This window comes from Triticum dicoccoides, chromosome 2B (genome assembly GCF_002162155.2).
Source record: "Triticum dicoccoides isolate Atlit2015 ecotype Zavitan chromosome 2B, WEW_v2.0, whole genome shotgun sequence".
Classification (NCBI taxonomy): domain Eukaryota; kingdom Viridiplantae; phylum Streptophyta; class Magnoliopsida; order Poales; family Poaceae; genus Triticum; species Triticum dicoccoides.
In genome coordinates, this window is record NC_041383.1 from 152,232,890 (window position 1) to 152,249,087 (window position 16,198).

A 16,198-nucleotide genomic window follows, 5' to 3' on the forward strand; every position below is an offset into this window, starting at 1 on the left:
TTTTCCTTCCTGCGCGCCCACTTGGACGCCCTATCAGCCTCAGCCCTATCTGTCATCTCCGCAGACACATCGGTCATAACCTCGTTCTCAGGAACCTGAACAGTAGCAAGAGCCATCACCACCTCCATATCGTGACCGGTCAGCACTGGCTCCTCGGCAGCCCCGTTATCTGTCATTTGCTCGACAACAACAGGTGGTGGCGGAGGACGTGGACGGTACCGGCCCCCTCGACCGCCCCGACCACCACGATGGCCATGGTAACCTCCTCGCTGCCGATGACCCAGATCAGAAGGCCCCTCAACGAAGCCGCCGGAAGGACCCAAGAACGGCCTCTCAACCGAACCATCGCTTTGCCATGCATAACCACGACCGCCACCCGTGGACGAAGAACCACGGTGCTGGCCAACCCCATAGGCATCGTAGCCGTCATCCCACCATTGACCCCGGGGCGCAGCCACAGTACCATTGGACTGCGACGGAGACGGGCGAGCAACGACGTGGGGTGGAGGAGCCGGTCTAGGCATCAGACCCGAAGGCACGGGTGGCCTTGGTACCGCAGCTCCCTGGCCCGCAGCTACCACCGCAGCATCGCCTGGAACGACCGGCCGAGGACCGGAGCCCGGTCCCCCCCGCCCGCCCGACGGCAAGGCCGGAGCCGGCGGTCTCCCCACGGACGCCCCGCCAGCCAAGTGTGCCGCAGCCGGGCCACCCGACCCGCGACCCGCAGCGGCCTTGGGGAGTGGCACTCCACCACGACCAGCAGACGACGCCGGCGCCGGCAGCGACGCCACCCCAACTTTTCATCTAGTTCGTGTACTCAAGTTATCATCCGCAAATTCAGTTGCAATTCACCTTTGTTCTTACTGGTTCTTCGGTTGCTTGCAGGAACTCGAACCTCATTGTTCAGGTTGATCGTGCCTACGGCACGGACAATAACCATCGAAGATTGGTTAGCGATTGTCGAGGCATATCGTCGGGTACGGTATAGCCGGATCGTCAAGGTCAAAATCCACCAAATCGATATTTATCCCCACTCTCATCGAAAGATCGGGCCACCGTCACATCAGAATTGCACCATAATGTGAAATATATCAATGAAATAAGATAATTTACAGTAGGAAATAATGATGCAAAATGGGCGTATCAGTGTGATGTCTTGTGCGGGGGCGGCGGCGGTGCTCGAGTCGCAAAGGGAGCGGATAACGGCGACTGGCGGTGTGGTGGCTCGCTGCCCTGGTCGTGTTGGGGTGACCACTCTCTTCTGGCGCCTTCATTGTTTGTTCCAAAGTGGTTGTCGTGCGACAGTGAGCTTTGCGCGGTGGTATGACATCGGGTGGCCACAACCTCATTGTCGTCCATAATTGGCCTGATGTGGTTGCCCTTATTCAGACCTAAATGGTTTGGTGGTGGTGATCCATATCCGATCAGCCCGTGTGGTGGTGACTCGAGTTGGTTATGCGTGGCAATGACGACATTTTTTGCGTCGTTGTCTTGTTGAAGGAATTGCTCGGCATGCTCGGACTGATTCTTCACGGTGAAAACCTAGACTCTGACCTTGGTGGTTGGATCCGGTGACGATGGTGTTTGAGCGTTTGTTTCGTCCGCGAAGGCCTTGCTAATGAAGAATTTCGTCGACTGTGTGATGTCATGAAATGGTTGGTGCATATATGGTCATTGTCGTAGTTTGTCGATCACAGATATGCTCACTTCGAGTTTTTTTCTCGCCTACACTGCTTTGGTCTTATATGACTTGCTAGTTGCCAACGTGTTTTTATGTATGTGTTGGTGTTGGTTGTGTGCGTCCTATTTATGCGGAGGTTGCGTGTATGCTCATGGTGTTTGTGATCTCTTGATGCTTCATTTTAAGACAATAAAATCTATCCTTTATGGGAAAAATCTAATATTGTATATCTTAGCACATTATTTTATAAAGTTGGTCAAACTTAGCAAGTTTAACTTAGGAAAAATCTAAAATTTCAATTATTTTGGAACTTGAGGGAGTAATAATAGGAGTGTGATGCAAATACAGAGGACTAATTTGATCTAAGTAGCTGCAAAAACAAGAAAGAGGTCTGACCATAGAAAAGCAAATAGTGAACAAGTTATCTGGTACCCACCCTTGGCCTTGTGATGACGCTGTGACGTAGATCATGTCCGTTCAAGCCAAGCATACTTAGGCATTGTACAATGCAAAATGTTTAGAGAAGATGGTTAGAGAAATATTCTTAAGCATTGATGTTTATTTATAGAAGCCAGAAGCTTAAAGAACTTAATTTATTTTGTCAAGCATCTTTCATTGTACAAGGTCTAGAAAGATGCCAATTTATCTCTGACGCAAACCAAATGTTGGCCATGCAAAATCGCGTCTGCTGGCTCCCGATTTCCCGAACAGAGAGTCATGTACACTGCACAGGTGATTACCAACCAAGTTGGCGCCAATTTCAGTATCCCGCTCCCTGTGCCGTGCATCTGGATTATTCCACGTGGAACGGCTCCAGCGAGCCGTCGACCAAGCCTGCGCCGCAGCTCCCGTCTTCACCGTCGTCGTCGTCCTCGCCGCATCCGTTCAGCCACGTGAGGTTCTTGGGGTCCTCCCGCAGCAGCATGGCGTCGTACCGCGTGCTCGGGAACGCGTCCGGCGAGGCGACCGCGACCTTGTCTTTCCCAGCCGTGGACTGCCGGCGGCCCCTGGCGTCCGAGACCGTGGCCGCGGACCCTAGGCGGCTTCCGGACGCTGCGGGTCGGACACTCCGCTGCTGGGCGCCCTCGTTCACCGTGAGCTTCCGAGAGTCGCTCTTCGTGAGACAACGGCGCGTGCTCGCGACGGATGAGCCGAAACCCACGGTTCGACGGGCTGCGGCCTTGTCGTCGTGGACCTTTCGGCCGTCGACACCGCTCGCTGATAATCTTTTGCTGGCTAACAAGTCCCCTCTCGGCGCGCTCCGGGAGGTAGCAGTCGCCGGGAATGGGGACGTGCCGTTGCCGTGGCTCCTCTGCTTCACGGCCGCCGGCACGGGCCGCGTCTTCACCATACTGGGCGGCACGGCATTTTCCGCGGCCTGAGCCGTTGACATTGCATCACGACTCAGCTGGCCCGCGAACCTCGAACGTGCCGCGACAATGCCGCCACGTCTGGTCAGCGCCGGCTGCTCTGACGCCACTCTGGTAGTTGACTTCGGGCTGGAGGCACCGGTCGTGGGAGCGCGTGGCCGCGCGCTCGTCAGCGCCGAGGGCCCGGTACTGGACGACGACGATCCCTTGGATTGGCTGGCGGCACCGGAGCCGGAGGACACCTGATGCCGTCCGTGCGTCTTATCCTGGGGACGGGGACGACATGCGGTGGCCGCGGCTGGCGTGCGGGGGCTCGTCGCCGGCGTAGATTTCCCGGACGCGCTGCTCGTGGCTTTGACCGAAGACGAAGACGCCGACGAGAGAGTCCTCCTGACGTGCGGGCGACCAGAGGACGCGAGCTCCGTCGTGTTGAGCGACGAGCTGCTTCCCTTGTCCCGGCGTGCCCGGGAGAGCTGCACCATACCGAAATGATCGCCAAGCTTTAGCCTGATCACTACGTCAAGAAAAACTGGAAACGCGGACGGACGGACATACGTACCGGCGAATTGCTCTTGGCGTGCGACGCCGATGTAGCCCTCGTCAGCCGGCTCAGCGCCGGGGAGCACGAGAGAGGCGTCGCCGGAGGAGTCAGAAGCCTACGAACAACGATGAAGCCCAACAATGTCAGAGAAATAGGTACTAGTAGCACGATGTTTCGCCATAGGCAGCTGATCTGAATGCCATTTGGCATTCATCATCACGTTTTGTCTTACCAATCATAGTCATGCTTCCCGATCTCCGCCCTGGGCTTCGTCTTTCCCGTCCGATCGGCGGCCCCTGCATCGCATTGCAGAAGCACTCCTTGCATCAGTATCAGAGAAGCAGCAAAGAAGACGCTGGAGATAATTCAGGAACGGGTACTTACTCTCGTCGGTTTGGTCGGAGAGGGCGGAGAAGAACTCGATGCTCTCGTCCTTGGTGCCGGCTCTCCCGCCGCGGTGGCGCAGCAGGAGCTGCACCGCCGCAGCGGATGCCGACGCCTTCTTCGTCGTCCTCGGATGCGGATCACAGGGGAGCCTGCTGCTCATTTTTTTTGCTTGCTTTCTTCTGTTCTCTCTGTTGCAATGGACGATTCTTGGCCGTGTTGCCGCGATGAGCACAATTGACTGATATGACAAGGGAAGAGGGAGCTCGTGATGCAGCTGTTCTACTAGTTATTTCTGCTGCACTGTCCAAGTCACAAACTGTTTTCGGCTTTTAAATAAATAAAATTCCACTACAGAGGTCAACCCGTTATGAATCCATCCTACTGGAATTTGCATTTCTCTTCCCATTTTAGACAGCATTATTTGTCCTGCAAATGTCCTTCATACTCAAGACTCACCAGACGTGCAAAGCACCCAAGATTCCCGAAAATAAATAAATAGTACTAGTATATAGTACCGTAAAGAGACGCACTGATCAAAATGAGAAGAGCACTTCGAATAACCAAGCACATATGCAAACACAATTGACACATTTATCATACGAAATTGAAGAACATTTATTTATTTTCAGATCAACACGCTTATTACTAATTCAGGGGAACAAATGGTGGATACTTTGATTCAGTAATGAGCCCCTCTCCCCCTAAAAGAGAGCACAGCTCATTATTATTGTTGATAACCATATGTGAACCATTTTCTACGCACTGAACAATCGGTACAGCCGCGCTGGTACGTGACCCATAAGTCCAAAAATGTACATACAGTATCTGTACTGTAACAACAGACAACGTACCACATCATTACGGCTGCACACCAGAAACCGAACTGCCTCTCTACAGTTGTAAACACACAGGTTTTGATACCATGAACATTGGACACCAAAAGAAGGTGGCACACACATGGCATAAAATGCAACTAATTCCCCAACCATTCGAAGCAACAGCAGAGGCCCCAGCAAAACCTCGAAGGGTAGTTCCGCACGAAAACATCCCTGCCGTAGCCAACGACGTAGAAGCTAAAAGATCGCTTACGGTGCGACATAGTGACATGGGTTACGGGCACGACCGAGATGATGTGTCTCTCCGAAATGACAATTGCGGATGGTGGAACTGGCAGCCGGCTAGCAACAACCTCCGAGGACAACTGGTTGAGTGGGTATGAATCGGCAAAGAAAGCAGGAGTGCATTGGTATGCCTGTATGTTGCATAGTTGCGCCCCTTGCGCTCTGTGGAAAACTTCGTCAGGGACCGCAGCAGTTTCTGCTGTTGCACTAACTTTTCTCGCTGTAAGCGTCTCCCTGGAAACAAAAGAAATTGCAAGTCAGACCAAGAGAGAACGGGGCACTCAAACAACTATGCAATGTAGTCCTTTCTTCTTCAGTTACCAAAGAAGTGCCAACATGGCTTGTCAATTATGGTGTCAATATTATCATAAACCATAAACCCTTGCTTACTGACGAAAACAATTGTACAAGGCTACTCGGTATATCTCATGATTTTCTGGCACATACTGCCCTACAGGTTTGCTGATAAATAAATAAAATGGAATAATAAAAAAACTAAAATACGACTCACTGGAGGTTTTTATCTATAGACGCTTTACTAGATACGAGTGCATTCAGCGAAGAATAAAATATTATTAAACTACTACTAACGAAAACATATAACCTGTCAAGAAAGTACTCCCTCCGTTCCATAATTCTTGTCATGGTTTTAGTTCAAATTTGAACTAAAACAATGACAAGAATTATGAAATGGAGGGAGTATATTTTATGTACAACAGTTTGCAGTAGAATAGGACTGAACTGAACGCAAAAATAAAGCATTGATTAATATCTCAAACGTTCATGAAAGCTTTTAAAACCAAACAGACTACTGAACTGCTATAACAGTTTTCCATGATAGTTAACATTGTAGCAACATGACAGGTTCCACAAAGGCACTTACTAGTAACACATCTGTTTAAGTATATACTCCCTCCGTTCCCAAATATAAGTCTTTCTAAAGATTCCAACAAGTGACTACATACGGAGCAAAATGAGTGAATCTGCACTCTAAAATATGTCTACATACATCCGTATGTTGTTGTCCATTTGAAATGTCTAAAAAGACTTATATTTAGGAACGGAGGGAGTACATTAAATCTTTTGGTTCTCTATTCTGTGGTCACTTGTCTAAATAAAAACTGATGGACTATCTTCAGAAAAATATGAATTAAATTACCATCGAACGCGAGCAATGCTTTGTGTAAGAAGGGAACCGCAGCCATTACATGTCCGGCATGTTACTATGCCACGGGATCCACATTCTGTGCAGGGCAACACTCCTTGACCATTGCACATCCAACATCTGTGACAAAGGATGACATACAAGCCTATCAATATCTGAAACAGAAACAGAAGTGGTGTATGTGCTACCCTAGTTATGTACTTACTATGTTATGACAACAAAAGAGCTTCACTTAGGGCACACTTGTATTCTGAGCTGAGGTGAATTACATATTGAAATACTCAATAAAGAGAAGCGGTGGAACTAACACTGAATCAGATTCATCTTGCTGAGCGAGTGAACCCCTGCCCTGACATACACTGCACTGAGTCATTTGATTTGCCATGTAAAACCCGTACTGCCGACCAGGATTGCAAGTAGGACATGGAACCTTTCCACGACCCTCGCAATCTGTCAGAAACATCAGATCAGGGAAACTGAAATATTTTCAAAATCAGAAAGGCAGTGACGGATAAACTACGATATTTACCTTGCCAAAATTACAAAAGCAGATTAATGAGAAAAAAGAACACTGACTAAACGTGCCCTATGTCCTAACTCCCAACAACTTTAAAGTAAGCCAAGACTAGTTAGGGTTCAAGAATAAGCAGAAAATAAACATTTAATTAGAAGGAAGTTCACCCTGTTTATTTCTTCTAGTTAGAACTTAGAACTGAGAAGACACCATCTTGAGTCCACAGCTATTGCAGTCAACAAGGATTAGTGGGAAAAGCTTATAGGCGGCAATATGATTAAAATGCTTATATATTTTTTGACTTATATATCGTACATCACTCAACAAATCTATGAATGCTTTAAAAAATACAAGTCTATATGGATCATGTCCATTTCTTTTGAGTGAAGTGCATCCTAGGTCCTCGAACTATTTCGAAGTTGTCATGTAGGTCCTCATACTATGAAAAGTGTTATCTAGGTCCTCAAAAATCCTTGAACTGCAATAAGTGTGTATATATGTGACACCTCTGAAATAGTTCAAGGACCTACATGACACATTTGAAATAGTTTGAGGACCTGGATGACACATATATTGCACTTTGAGGACCTAAATGACGGTTTTCATAGTTCGAGGACCTACGTGGCACCTCTAAAATAGTTTAAGGACCTACGATGCACTTCACTCATTTATTTTCAACACATATAGATGAGCAAGGCGTCGCACTACTGGTCCATGAGATGAATGTTCCCATTAAATGTATGAGTTAGGATAGTTGTCAGTTCCTATGTCATGTCTAGCGAACAGTGTATTTATGGGTTTCTTTTTTCTAAAGGTTTTCTCCAAGATTGTGAACTTCCCATCATGAGGCAGCTTAAGATTCCAAACTGTATTTAAGTTGAATTGGCACTTATCATACATGCTAAAAATAGTACAAGTGGACATTTTCAACTCTTATGTTATGATCTATGATCCCTAGATCATAACAGGGTAACTATGGCTGGGAAGATAGCCAAGACTGCCGCTTGGCTTGATTGGGGTGAGGTTAACCATAAATGGGGGAAAGGAACTCCAGGGGAAAGTTAGATAATTTGCACACGGTACCTAACTTCATACATAGCTGTCTGTCGGTTGGGACTCATAAAGTTGGAACTAAACAACACTGAACACTCTTACCTCTACTTATCTCAAACTGAAATCTAATCTCTAGGCAATCGACGATTTCCACTGCCACCTAGGCACATCTGGCCGGTTGTAGGGCCCAAGGCCACATCCCTGACTTCTACTTAACATAACACATAAGAGTGGGAAAAGGTAAAATCGTGATATAGGGCCTCGGAAAACAATTTGAAAATTTTGGTCGATGCATATATTTAGATTGCAATGCCTAAAAGGATCTCTGAACAATGTAAAACGCAAAACAAAACACAAGATGCACCATAGTTGGAGACTACAAAACAGAAGTTATTTTCTTACAAGAACAAAAGAAAGATATTATGGGCAAAGCTCTATACTAAACTTATGCTTATAAGTAAACTAAAGAAGGTACATAAAAAGGTATCCTCACCAAGTAAAAATGGCAAAACGAATGTTGTATATTATGGCTAAAACAATTGAAAGGAAATTACGTGTGACTACATGATGTTCTGCTAAATGAATGTCATACCTGAGCACTTCTCAGTAACTTGTGAATGAGGAATCTTGACCCTTACTTCTTTCTCCGGTACAAAGAGCGGAGGAAACTCGGACCTCAAATCTAGTTCCCACACCCCAAGGACAGGGCCCTTGTCTCTCCCATCTACTTCCCCACCATGATAGGGTTCCCTTTCTAATATGGCGTCTCTTTGCTCGATGAAGGTTTCCAAGGTTCCAACATATACATCGCAGCAGTCCTTGATGGATGTAATCTTCCATGTCCGAGCAGGCCGGCTGCCCCAACAACATCGATGCCCAACGTGTTCGATTAGCATCTGCCGAACCTCCACCTCATCCAGTACATCCCTATTAGAAAATTTCAACATTCAGAAAACATGTGAAAGTTCAGCATTCATGGCTACGGGACTGTGTCTGCGCGCTAATTATCACTCGGCAACACAATCATTTAGACAATTTTGACAAGAAGCGGCGGACTCACCTCCTGGCGCCCTGCGAAGGCTGGTAATCACCGCCGTACGGGTACGGCCCTTGAGGAACAATCGCCAAACCTTTACGGTGTAGAATGAACGCCCTTAGCTGTGATAATTACAATGGGGAAAAATGGTACTGTACAGTAGAAATGGGGAAGTAGCAGCGAGGATTACCATGCGAATGCGGAGGAGTGGCAGCAGTTGCCGGGGATGGGGAGAGGACGGCGCTGTGGATGGACGGTGGGTAGACGGCGTCGTGGTGAGGATTGGGCGCCGGGGGATAGTAGTTGGGGGAGGAGGAGAAGGAGGCGGCGGACTTGACCTCGGCAGCGCTGACCTCCGCCCACCCTCCGCCGCCCCCGCGCAGCGCCGACGAGCTGCTCCGCCCCAGGTGAGAGGGAGAACCTGGCGACGAAGAGGGTGGGAGAAGAGGGCGCCGCGGCTCCTCCTCGCCGGCCTCGCGCTCCGCCTCCATTGTCATGGATGCCGACGATTCGGTTGGATCCGCGCACTGGGATTGGCTGCGAGCGGGAGGAAATGGCTGAGATTATTATTACAGCCTGCTCAGCCATGGTCGCGAAGGAAGAAGCAAGTCAAATCCTGCCTCCTTCCGGGAACTGCCTTCTCCTCCCGGTCACATCAAATGGCTGCCCCAGTGCGACGACGACGACGACGAGGAGTCGACGACCTGAGAACCCATACAGAGGACATGAAGCTTCCTTCGCGACATAAAGAATTGGTACTCCTACCATGATATGAGGTGCAAATAACAAAGGGAAAATCTAGATATATTTCACAATAATGACACAAAATTAATCTACATGCACTTTTAGAAAAACTATTGACAATTTTGTTACAAAAAGCTGCAAGAAAAAAGAGCTATTCACATAAACTTGTCACTTTGCTTCTTTTGATGTGCATCTTGGATTCGGTTCAACTTCATCATCTAACAATCTGTTTATGTAGCGTTGTTGTAATGAAAACAATTTGTGATTAGGCGCGGTGACATGTTTGAGCTCAGCGGTGCTGCGTACGACTTCGAAGATCGATGTACACCGATTAAAAGTGAAACAATGATGTTTTTTGTAATAGATTCGTTTGCCTGCACAGAGCGCAACATATTTGTTTGTTAGCAAGGTGACAAGGGTGTCACACATGAATGCGTCAACCGGTTGAGATCTTGTCACCCGGTAGGCGCATGGCTCCAGTCCGACCACTCAAGCCTAGAAATTGGCTCGGGTGGCAACAGCTTGAAAAACACAGGAGAGGGTCATCAACGCGTGACATGGTCCAACACGATCAGAGGGCACAAACCTACCAACGGGCTGACTCGAGGCATATAATGTAACGCTAGCATGATCAAGTATATGAGACAGGCTACGGGTTTTCTCGGGGATCCAACACATTCTATATCATCCTAGAGGTAGGGTTCTCACTTACCACCATATTCCTCCTCTCCACTGCCAAGCCGAGATACAATAACCCAAGAAACAAATCAAGCACTCGAGCAATACAACCACCAAAGGCAAGAGTATGGTCTTACCTCCTCCAGGAGGGGGCCCGAACCTGGGTAAACTCCTCGTTTCATGTCTTACCATCTCGATCCGTCGCTCGCACACCCCTCCGAGCAAATACGTCGATGTTTGACGGCATTGACAATCTCAAAACATTGACAATTGATGCCCCACGTAGGGATGTACGCGTGGATCCAACTGGTCGCATCGGGATGGCTTCTCCATGCCCATCAAGGTTGGCGCCTTCACACCTAGACAAGGTCTCTCTTGCGGCTCCATGTGTTTATTCACCAACACGATGGGGGATCTAGTCCTAGCCATGTCCTTCCATGAGGATCATGCTTTCTACTTCAGGTGCCTGGACTTCGTCATCGATAACGCGGACGAGTTGTGGTTGCGCAACAAGTCATTTGATTGCTCGCCATGCCCGATCCTCTTCACACTGCTTGGCACTGACGGCGGAGGCGTGAGTCCAGCAGAGCGAAGGATCATCTGAAGGAAATATGCCCTAGAGGCAATAATAAAGTTGTTATTTTATATTTCCTTATATCATGATAAATGTTTATTATTCATGCTAGAATTGTATTAACCGGAAACTTGATACATATGTGGATACATAGACAAAACACTGTGTCCCTAGTAAGCCTCTACCACTACAGGAATCAGCTACTTCGCCGTCCACCGGGGCGGACGGCAAAGGCAGGAACGGCGGACGGCAAAGGTCCTGCCTTTGCCGTCTGCCGCAGACGGCAACAGGCTCCGGCAAAGTAAGGATCGGCAAAGAGCTACTTTGCCGTCTGCTTCCGGAGGCTGACGGCAAAGGGTCCTTTGCCATAAGCAGCGGACGGCAAAGAAAGCTGACGGCAATAAATACGCTGTTAGTCCGTTAGATGGCTAACGGCAGCCTTTGCCGTCAGCTGCCGACGGCAAACATTATCTGGCCTTTGCCGTCCGCCTGATGACGTCAGCTGGACGTCACTGCCCACCTATTCTTTACCGTCCGCCACTATAGGCAAATGTGGTGACCCTTTGCCGTCTGCCACTGTAGGCAAACTGGCCAAATGGGTCAACTCCCAGGGAGCACAGGTGGCCGCCACGTGTCTTCATTGCCGTCCGCGGCGGACGGCAAAGGTTCCTTTGCCATCAGCGGCGGACGGCAAAGATCATGCATTGCCTTTTGTCTGTTCTTTTTAAATCCAACAATTTTCACAGCACATATATATGACATATATATATATATATATATTTCACAGGGCTATTTAATAGCAAACATATGACATATCCAGCACATAAGTTTCATCGTACATACATATATAGTTCCATCCATTCATACATAGCAAGTTGCACATACACATAAGTTGCAACCATTAGGAAGTTGCACATACATATTACAATGCAAAGTTTCATCAAGATAGCAAGTTCCATCGTAGCAAGCTAGAAGAGAATGAAATAAAAAACAAGCACTCCATCATAACAAGCTAGCTTCCGAGAAGTCAATGAAATCTGCAAAATGGCAAATAAGAAAGTTAGGAAAAGGTGACTAGAAGAAGAAGACTAGAAGAAGAAGCACTCCATCGTTTGTGAGGTAACTTAGGTGAAATGGATCGTTTATGAGCTAACTTAGGTAAAATGCATCATTTTAGAGCTAACATAGGTAAGATGGGTCATTTTGGAGCTAACGTAGGTAAGATGGGTCATTTTAGAGCTAATGTAGGTAAAATGGGTCATTTTGGAGCTAACGTAGGTAAAATGAGTCATTTTAGAGCTAACATAGGTAAAATGGATCATTTTGGAGATAATCTAGGTAAAATGGGTCATTTTAAAGCTAACTTGGATAAAATGGATCATTTATGAGGTAACTAAAGTAAAATGGGTCATTTTAGAGCTAACATAGGTAAAATGGATCATTTTGGAGATAATCTAGGTAAAATGGGTCATTTTAAAGCTAACTTGGGTAAAATGGATCATTTATGAGCTAACTAAGGTAAAATGGGTCATTTTAGAGCTAACTTAGGTAAAATGGATCGTTTATGAGCTAACTAAGCTAATTATGCCGTTTTTTACATAAGTAAGCTAAGTACATGTCATTATTGAGCAAACCTAGTTAACTAAGCATATTACAACTAAATTAGGTCATTTTGGAGGAAACAAAGCTAAGTATAGATTGTTTTAGAGCTAACTTAGGTAAAATGGTTGGTTTTGGAGGTCAGTAAGCTTATTAAGTCATTTTGGAGGAAAAGAAGCTAACTCTAGGTCATTAAGGTAAGCATATTGAAGGAAATAAAGATAAGTCTAGGTCTTTATGCATTTGTTAAGCAAAAAACTAGAGAAACTTACCGTCATCATGAAGGTGTAGGAGCGGGCTGGCTCGTGCCAGTAGCTGGAGAAGGATCGTGTGATGCTTGTCTGGAGTTACGCTGCACCAAAGATCATTTCCAATGTTTCGTTAGCATGATGACACTCAAATGTTAAGACTAGCAAGTAACGTCCATTCAAATCAAACTCACCGTGGTCTCAGAAGCAATCTCTGGATCAATGGCTATGGATCCACGGGCCCTCTCGCCACTAGATATCATCACCTGCTCTGGATCAATGGGACCCTGGCTAGGGTTAAAGTCCTCCCCTTTCCTCGCCTTCCCCTTGATTTTCTTGTAAGAGGCAGTGTGGGCCATGGCATACAGGTCGTACCCCTCTGGCACCTTATCTGTCTTATTGTAGCATATGCCTGAAAGAGAGAAACAAAGTAAATTAGTAATTAAAGGGCTCAAGCTAGCATGATGAATGAATTGCATGAATCATGAAGTAAACCACATACCCAGTCCCGCCCGAACTGATATAAGCTGGAGCTGCCTTGATGGTGTGGCACACCTTCAGTTTGGGAACATTTGTCCTTGGCCTCAGTCGGCTCCCCTTCCATCTTTCAACACCTGCCATGACAAAGAGTAAACGAAATTAGTACAACATTAAAAAAATACCGACATGAATAATAATATGTATAACACTTAAGTGTATAATCATCAAGTACAACATAAAAAAATTGAATACCTGACACTATTAATAATCTCGATCAGTATCATTAATAAATGCATAATCATCATCATCACTATAATCAATGACGGGCTCATAGGGTTCAATGGCATCAACATGTGGAAGGCCACCTTGACGTAATCGGTCAAGCATTGACAAGTCATCCGCAGCAGTAACCTCTTCTTGTTCCGGCTCTTCTTGTTCCTCCTCTAGGGTGATGTCGGATTCACTGTCGTTGTCTACTTCAATGTCTTGGGGTGAAGTATAGCGGTTCTTGAAATGCTTTTTGGAAAGACATGTCTCTTGGAAGAATTCTCCTTCATATGTGTCTGGGTTAATGTGAGGTTCATAATCCTCTTCCTTTGGGGGAGATAGTCTAGCACGTGGCGGCACTTCATAAATGACATCCCAACCTTTCAGATTTGGATTAGTTTGGCAGGCCCACGGTAGATAGAATACTTGGGTCGCCTGTTGAGCCGTAATATAGACATCAGGAACATCTAAATGGGTGCTTTGGTTGATTTCAACTAGCCCTATATGTTCATGAGTCCTTCTAGTCTCCTTCGGCTGAAACCAATAATATTTGAAGACTACAACCTTCGGTGGGTTTTCACCATAGAATAGAAGTTCATAAATTGCTTCAACTCTCCCATAATACCCGGTACCCCCTTCACCGATAGCAGATACACAACAATTTGTAGACTTTCAGTCGGCCATAGATAGCTCTTTGCCATAGGTACGAAAGCGATACCCGTTGATGTCGTATTTGTCAAATGAATGGACCTTATAGTCAAAACCATTAGCGACTTGTCTCAATTCGGTGTCCATAGACTCTGAATTAGCCTACAAGTTTAATACGAAAGGATTGTTGCATTACACACAAATTAGCGAATGAAATGAAATTGTCTAATAGAAATCACTGTTTGTTTGAACCAAGAGATGAAACCGGGATAGCCGCCTCCTTGCTTTGCGAGAATCTCATACTCTTTGACGGAATCCTTTTGGATCACCGCTCCATACGAGAATATGGCGACGTATCGACTGTATGAAATATCAAGGAATAAGAGCAGTTCAAAGGAAATAGAAGTTGCGAAACAATGTACCGAGAACTTACTCGATGTACGGCCGCACTTCTATCAGGTTGTTGAAGATATACAACGAAATGGTCCGCCATTCTTCGTTATCCAAAGATACTGGATTTGAAACACTGGCTGGTGCAAGATTCCCTTTGAATAGGCTGAGGTTGGGTCCACCCTTCTTAGGGTCGTCAGCATTGTACCGAGGCTTCGGATTATGCAAATGACGATTTTTGGCTTCGTAGTGTGCTGTCACGAAGTTTGCCGCCTCCTCAGTGATGAATGCCTCAGCCATCGATGCTTCAATTCCACGTTTATTTTACATTTTTCTCGAAGCGTCTTCTACATCCTCTCAGTTGGGTAGCACCAACGATTTTGCACACCCCTCCCCAATCTTGCCTCGGTCGGGAGATGCAAAATCAAGTGCTGCATTGGATTAAAGAAGCCCGGTGGAAAGATCTTCTCTAACTTGCAGATCAACTCCGGCGCCAACTCTTTCATTTCTTCTAGCACGCCAGGCGATAGTTCTTTCGCACAAAGAACACGAAAGAAATAGCTGAGTTCTGCCAGTACTAGCCATTCATCCTCAGGGATGAAGCCACACAACATCACCGGCATTACCCGCTCAATCCATATGTGCCAATCATGACTCTTGAGACCAAATATCTTCAATTTATCAAGACTTGCTCCCCTCTTTAGATTCACTGCATACCCATCGGGGAACATCAACTGCATTTTCACCCACAAGATAATTTCCCTCATAGCTGGCCTTCCAAGATTGAACCATGCCTTCGGCTTCGTCCAGTTCTGCTTTCCTTTCGGTTCTTTCATGTTTTGTAACGGCCTATCACATAGCGCCTCCAGATCGACTCTAGCCTTAGTATTATCCTTTGACTTCCCATCTATGCCGAACAATGTACCAAAAAGTGCCTCGGCGGTATTCTTCTCAGTGTGCATCATGTCGATGTTGTGTGGGCAAAGGAGGTCTTTGAAGTAAGGCAGATCCCATAACCATGTCTTGTGAGTCCAGGCGTGCTTAGAATTATACCCCTTGAAGTACCCTGGACGCTCTAGATCTGGCTCGAGAGCGTTTAACTGATCCAGGGTCTGTTGGCCTGTCAACGCAGGTGGTGCAGAGTTTTTGACAACTCTACCTCTGATGAAGTTATTCTTGTCTTTCCTAAACTTATGGCTAGGATCCAGGAACTGTCTATGCATGTCGAAGCAAGAAAACTTGCGACCGGCCTGAAGCCAACGAAACTCAAGAGCTCCCTTGCATGTGGGACATGGGAACCTTCCATGCATACACCAGCCAACGAATAGCGCATACGCCGGCAAGTCATGCATCGAGTACATGTACCAGACACGCATTATGAAGTTCCGTTTGCTATAGGCGTCGTATGTCTTGAACCCATTATCCCAGGCTTCTTGCAATTCGTCCTTAAGCGGCTGCATGTACACATTCATATTTTTCCCCGGATAGTTGGGCCCTGGAATTATCAACGTCAGGAAAATGTTCTTTCTTTGCATAATCTGTCCGAGGGGAGATTGAGTGGAAAGACAAATACGGGCCAACAACTGTATTGGGCTGCCGTCATACCAAACACACTGAACCCATCTGTGCTGACGCTGACTCGAGGATGCCTTTGATCTGCTGCTTTGTCAGCATGTAATTCATCAAACTTTTTCCACGCAAC

The 16,198-nt window shown here is 46.7% G+C and overlaps 2 protein-coding genes across 3 annotated transcripts; both read right to left on the reverse strand.

Annotated features, from left to right (window-relative positions):
- Positions 1–2,278: 2,278 nt before the first annotated feature.
- LOC119367419 (uncharacterized serine-rich protein C215.13-like) lies at positions 2,279–4,202 on the reverse strand. The gene is made up of 4 exons (XM_037632936.1): positions 3,977–4,202; positions 3,825–3,888; positions 3,611–3,707; positions 2,279–3,524 (listed from the first exon to the last, which is right to left on the reverse strand). The coding sequence occupies exons 1-4, from the start codon at positions 4,137–4,139 to the stop codon at positions 2,475–2,477; spliced, it is 1,374 nt and encodes a 457-aa protein (XP_037488833.1). The 5' UTR covers positions 4,140–4,202; the 3' UTR covers positions 2,279–2,474.
- Positions 4,203–4,721: 519 nt separating this feature from the next.
- On the reverse strand, positions 4,722–9,598 carry LOC119362694 (protein SSUH2 homolog). Of its 2 annotated transcripts, XM_037627936.1 has the most exons (7): positions 9,489–9,598; positions 9,059–9,405; positions 8,893–8,962; positions 8,425–8,759; positions 6,574–6,715; positions 6,260–6,385; positions 4,722–5,334 (listed from the first exon to the last, which is right to left on the reverse strand). In XM_037627936.1, exons 2-7 carry the CDS (start codon positions 9,363–9,365, stop codon positions 4,953–4,955), a joined length of 1,362 nt encoding a protein of 453 aa, XP_037483833.1. In that variant the 5' UTR covers positions 9,366–9,405; positions 9,489–9,598; the 3' UTR covers positions 4,722–4,952. The 2 variants fall into 2 exon arrangements, with proteins under 2 accessions (XP_037483833.1, XP_037483832.1); XM_037627935.1 differs by having other exon boundaries at positions 9,059–9,579.
- Between the last annotated feature and the right edge of the window lie 6,600 nt (positions 9,599–16,198).

Excerpts from the sequence above, each read along its gene's own strand:
- LOC119367419 (XM_037632936.1), bottom strand. The coding sequence starts at position 4,139 with ATGAGCAGCAGGCTCCCCTGTGATCCGCATCCGAGGACGACGAAGAAG. Across the intron at positions 3,889-3,976 it reads CTCCGACCAAACCGACGAGA|GGGCCGCCGATCGGACGGGA; the intron begins GTAAGTACCCGT and ends AATGCGATGCAG. Across the intron at positions 3,708-3,824 it reads GGGAAGCATGACTATGATTG|GCTTCTGACTCCTCCGGCGA; the intron begins GTAAGACAAAAC and ends CGTTGTTCGTAG.
- LOC119362694 (XM_037627936.1), bottom strand. The coding sequence starts at position 9,365 with ATGACAATGGAGGCGGAGCGCGAGGCCGGCGAGGAGGAGCCGCGGCGC. Across the intron at positions 8,760-8,892 it reads CCTTCGCAGGGCGCCAGGAG|GGATGTACTGGATGAGGTGG; the intron begins GTGAGTCCGCCG and ends ATTTTCTAATAG. Across the intron at positions 6,716-8,424 it reads AGTTACTGAGAAGTGCTCAG|ATTGCGAGGGTCGTGGAAAG; the intron begins GTATGACATTCA and ends TGTTTCTGACAG.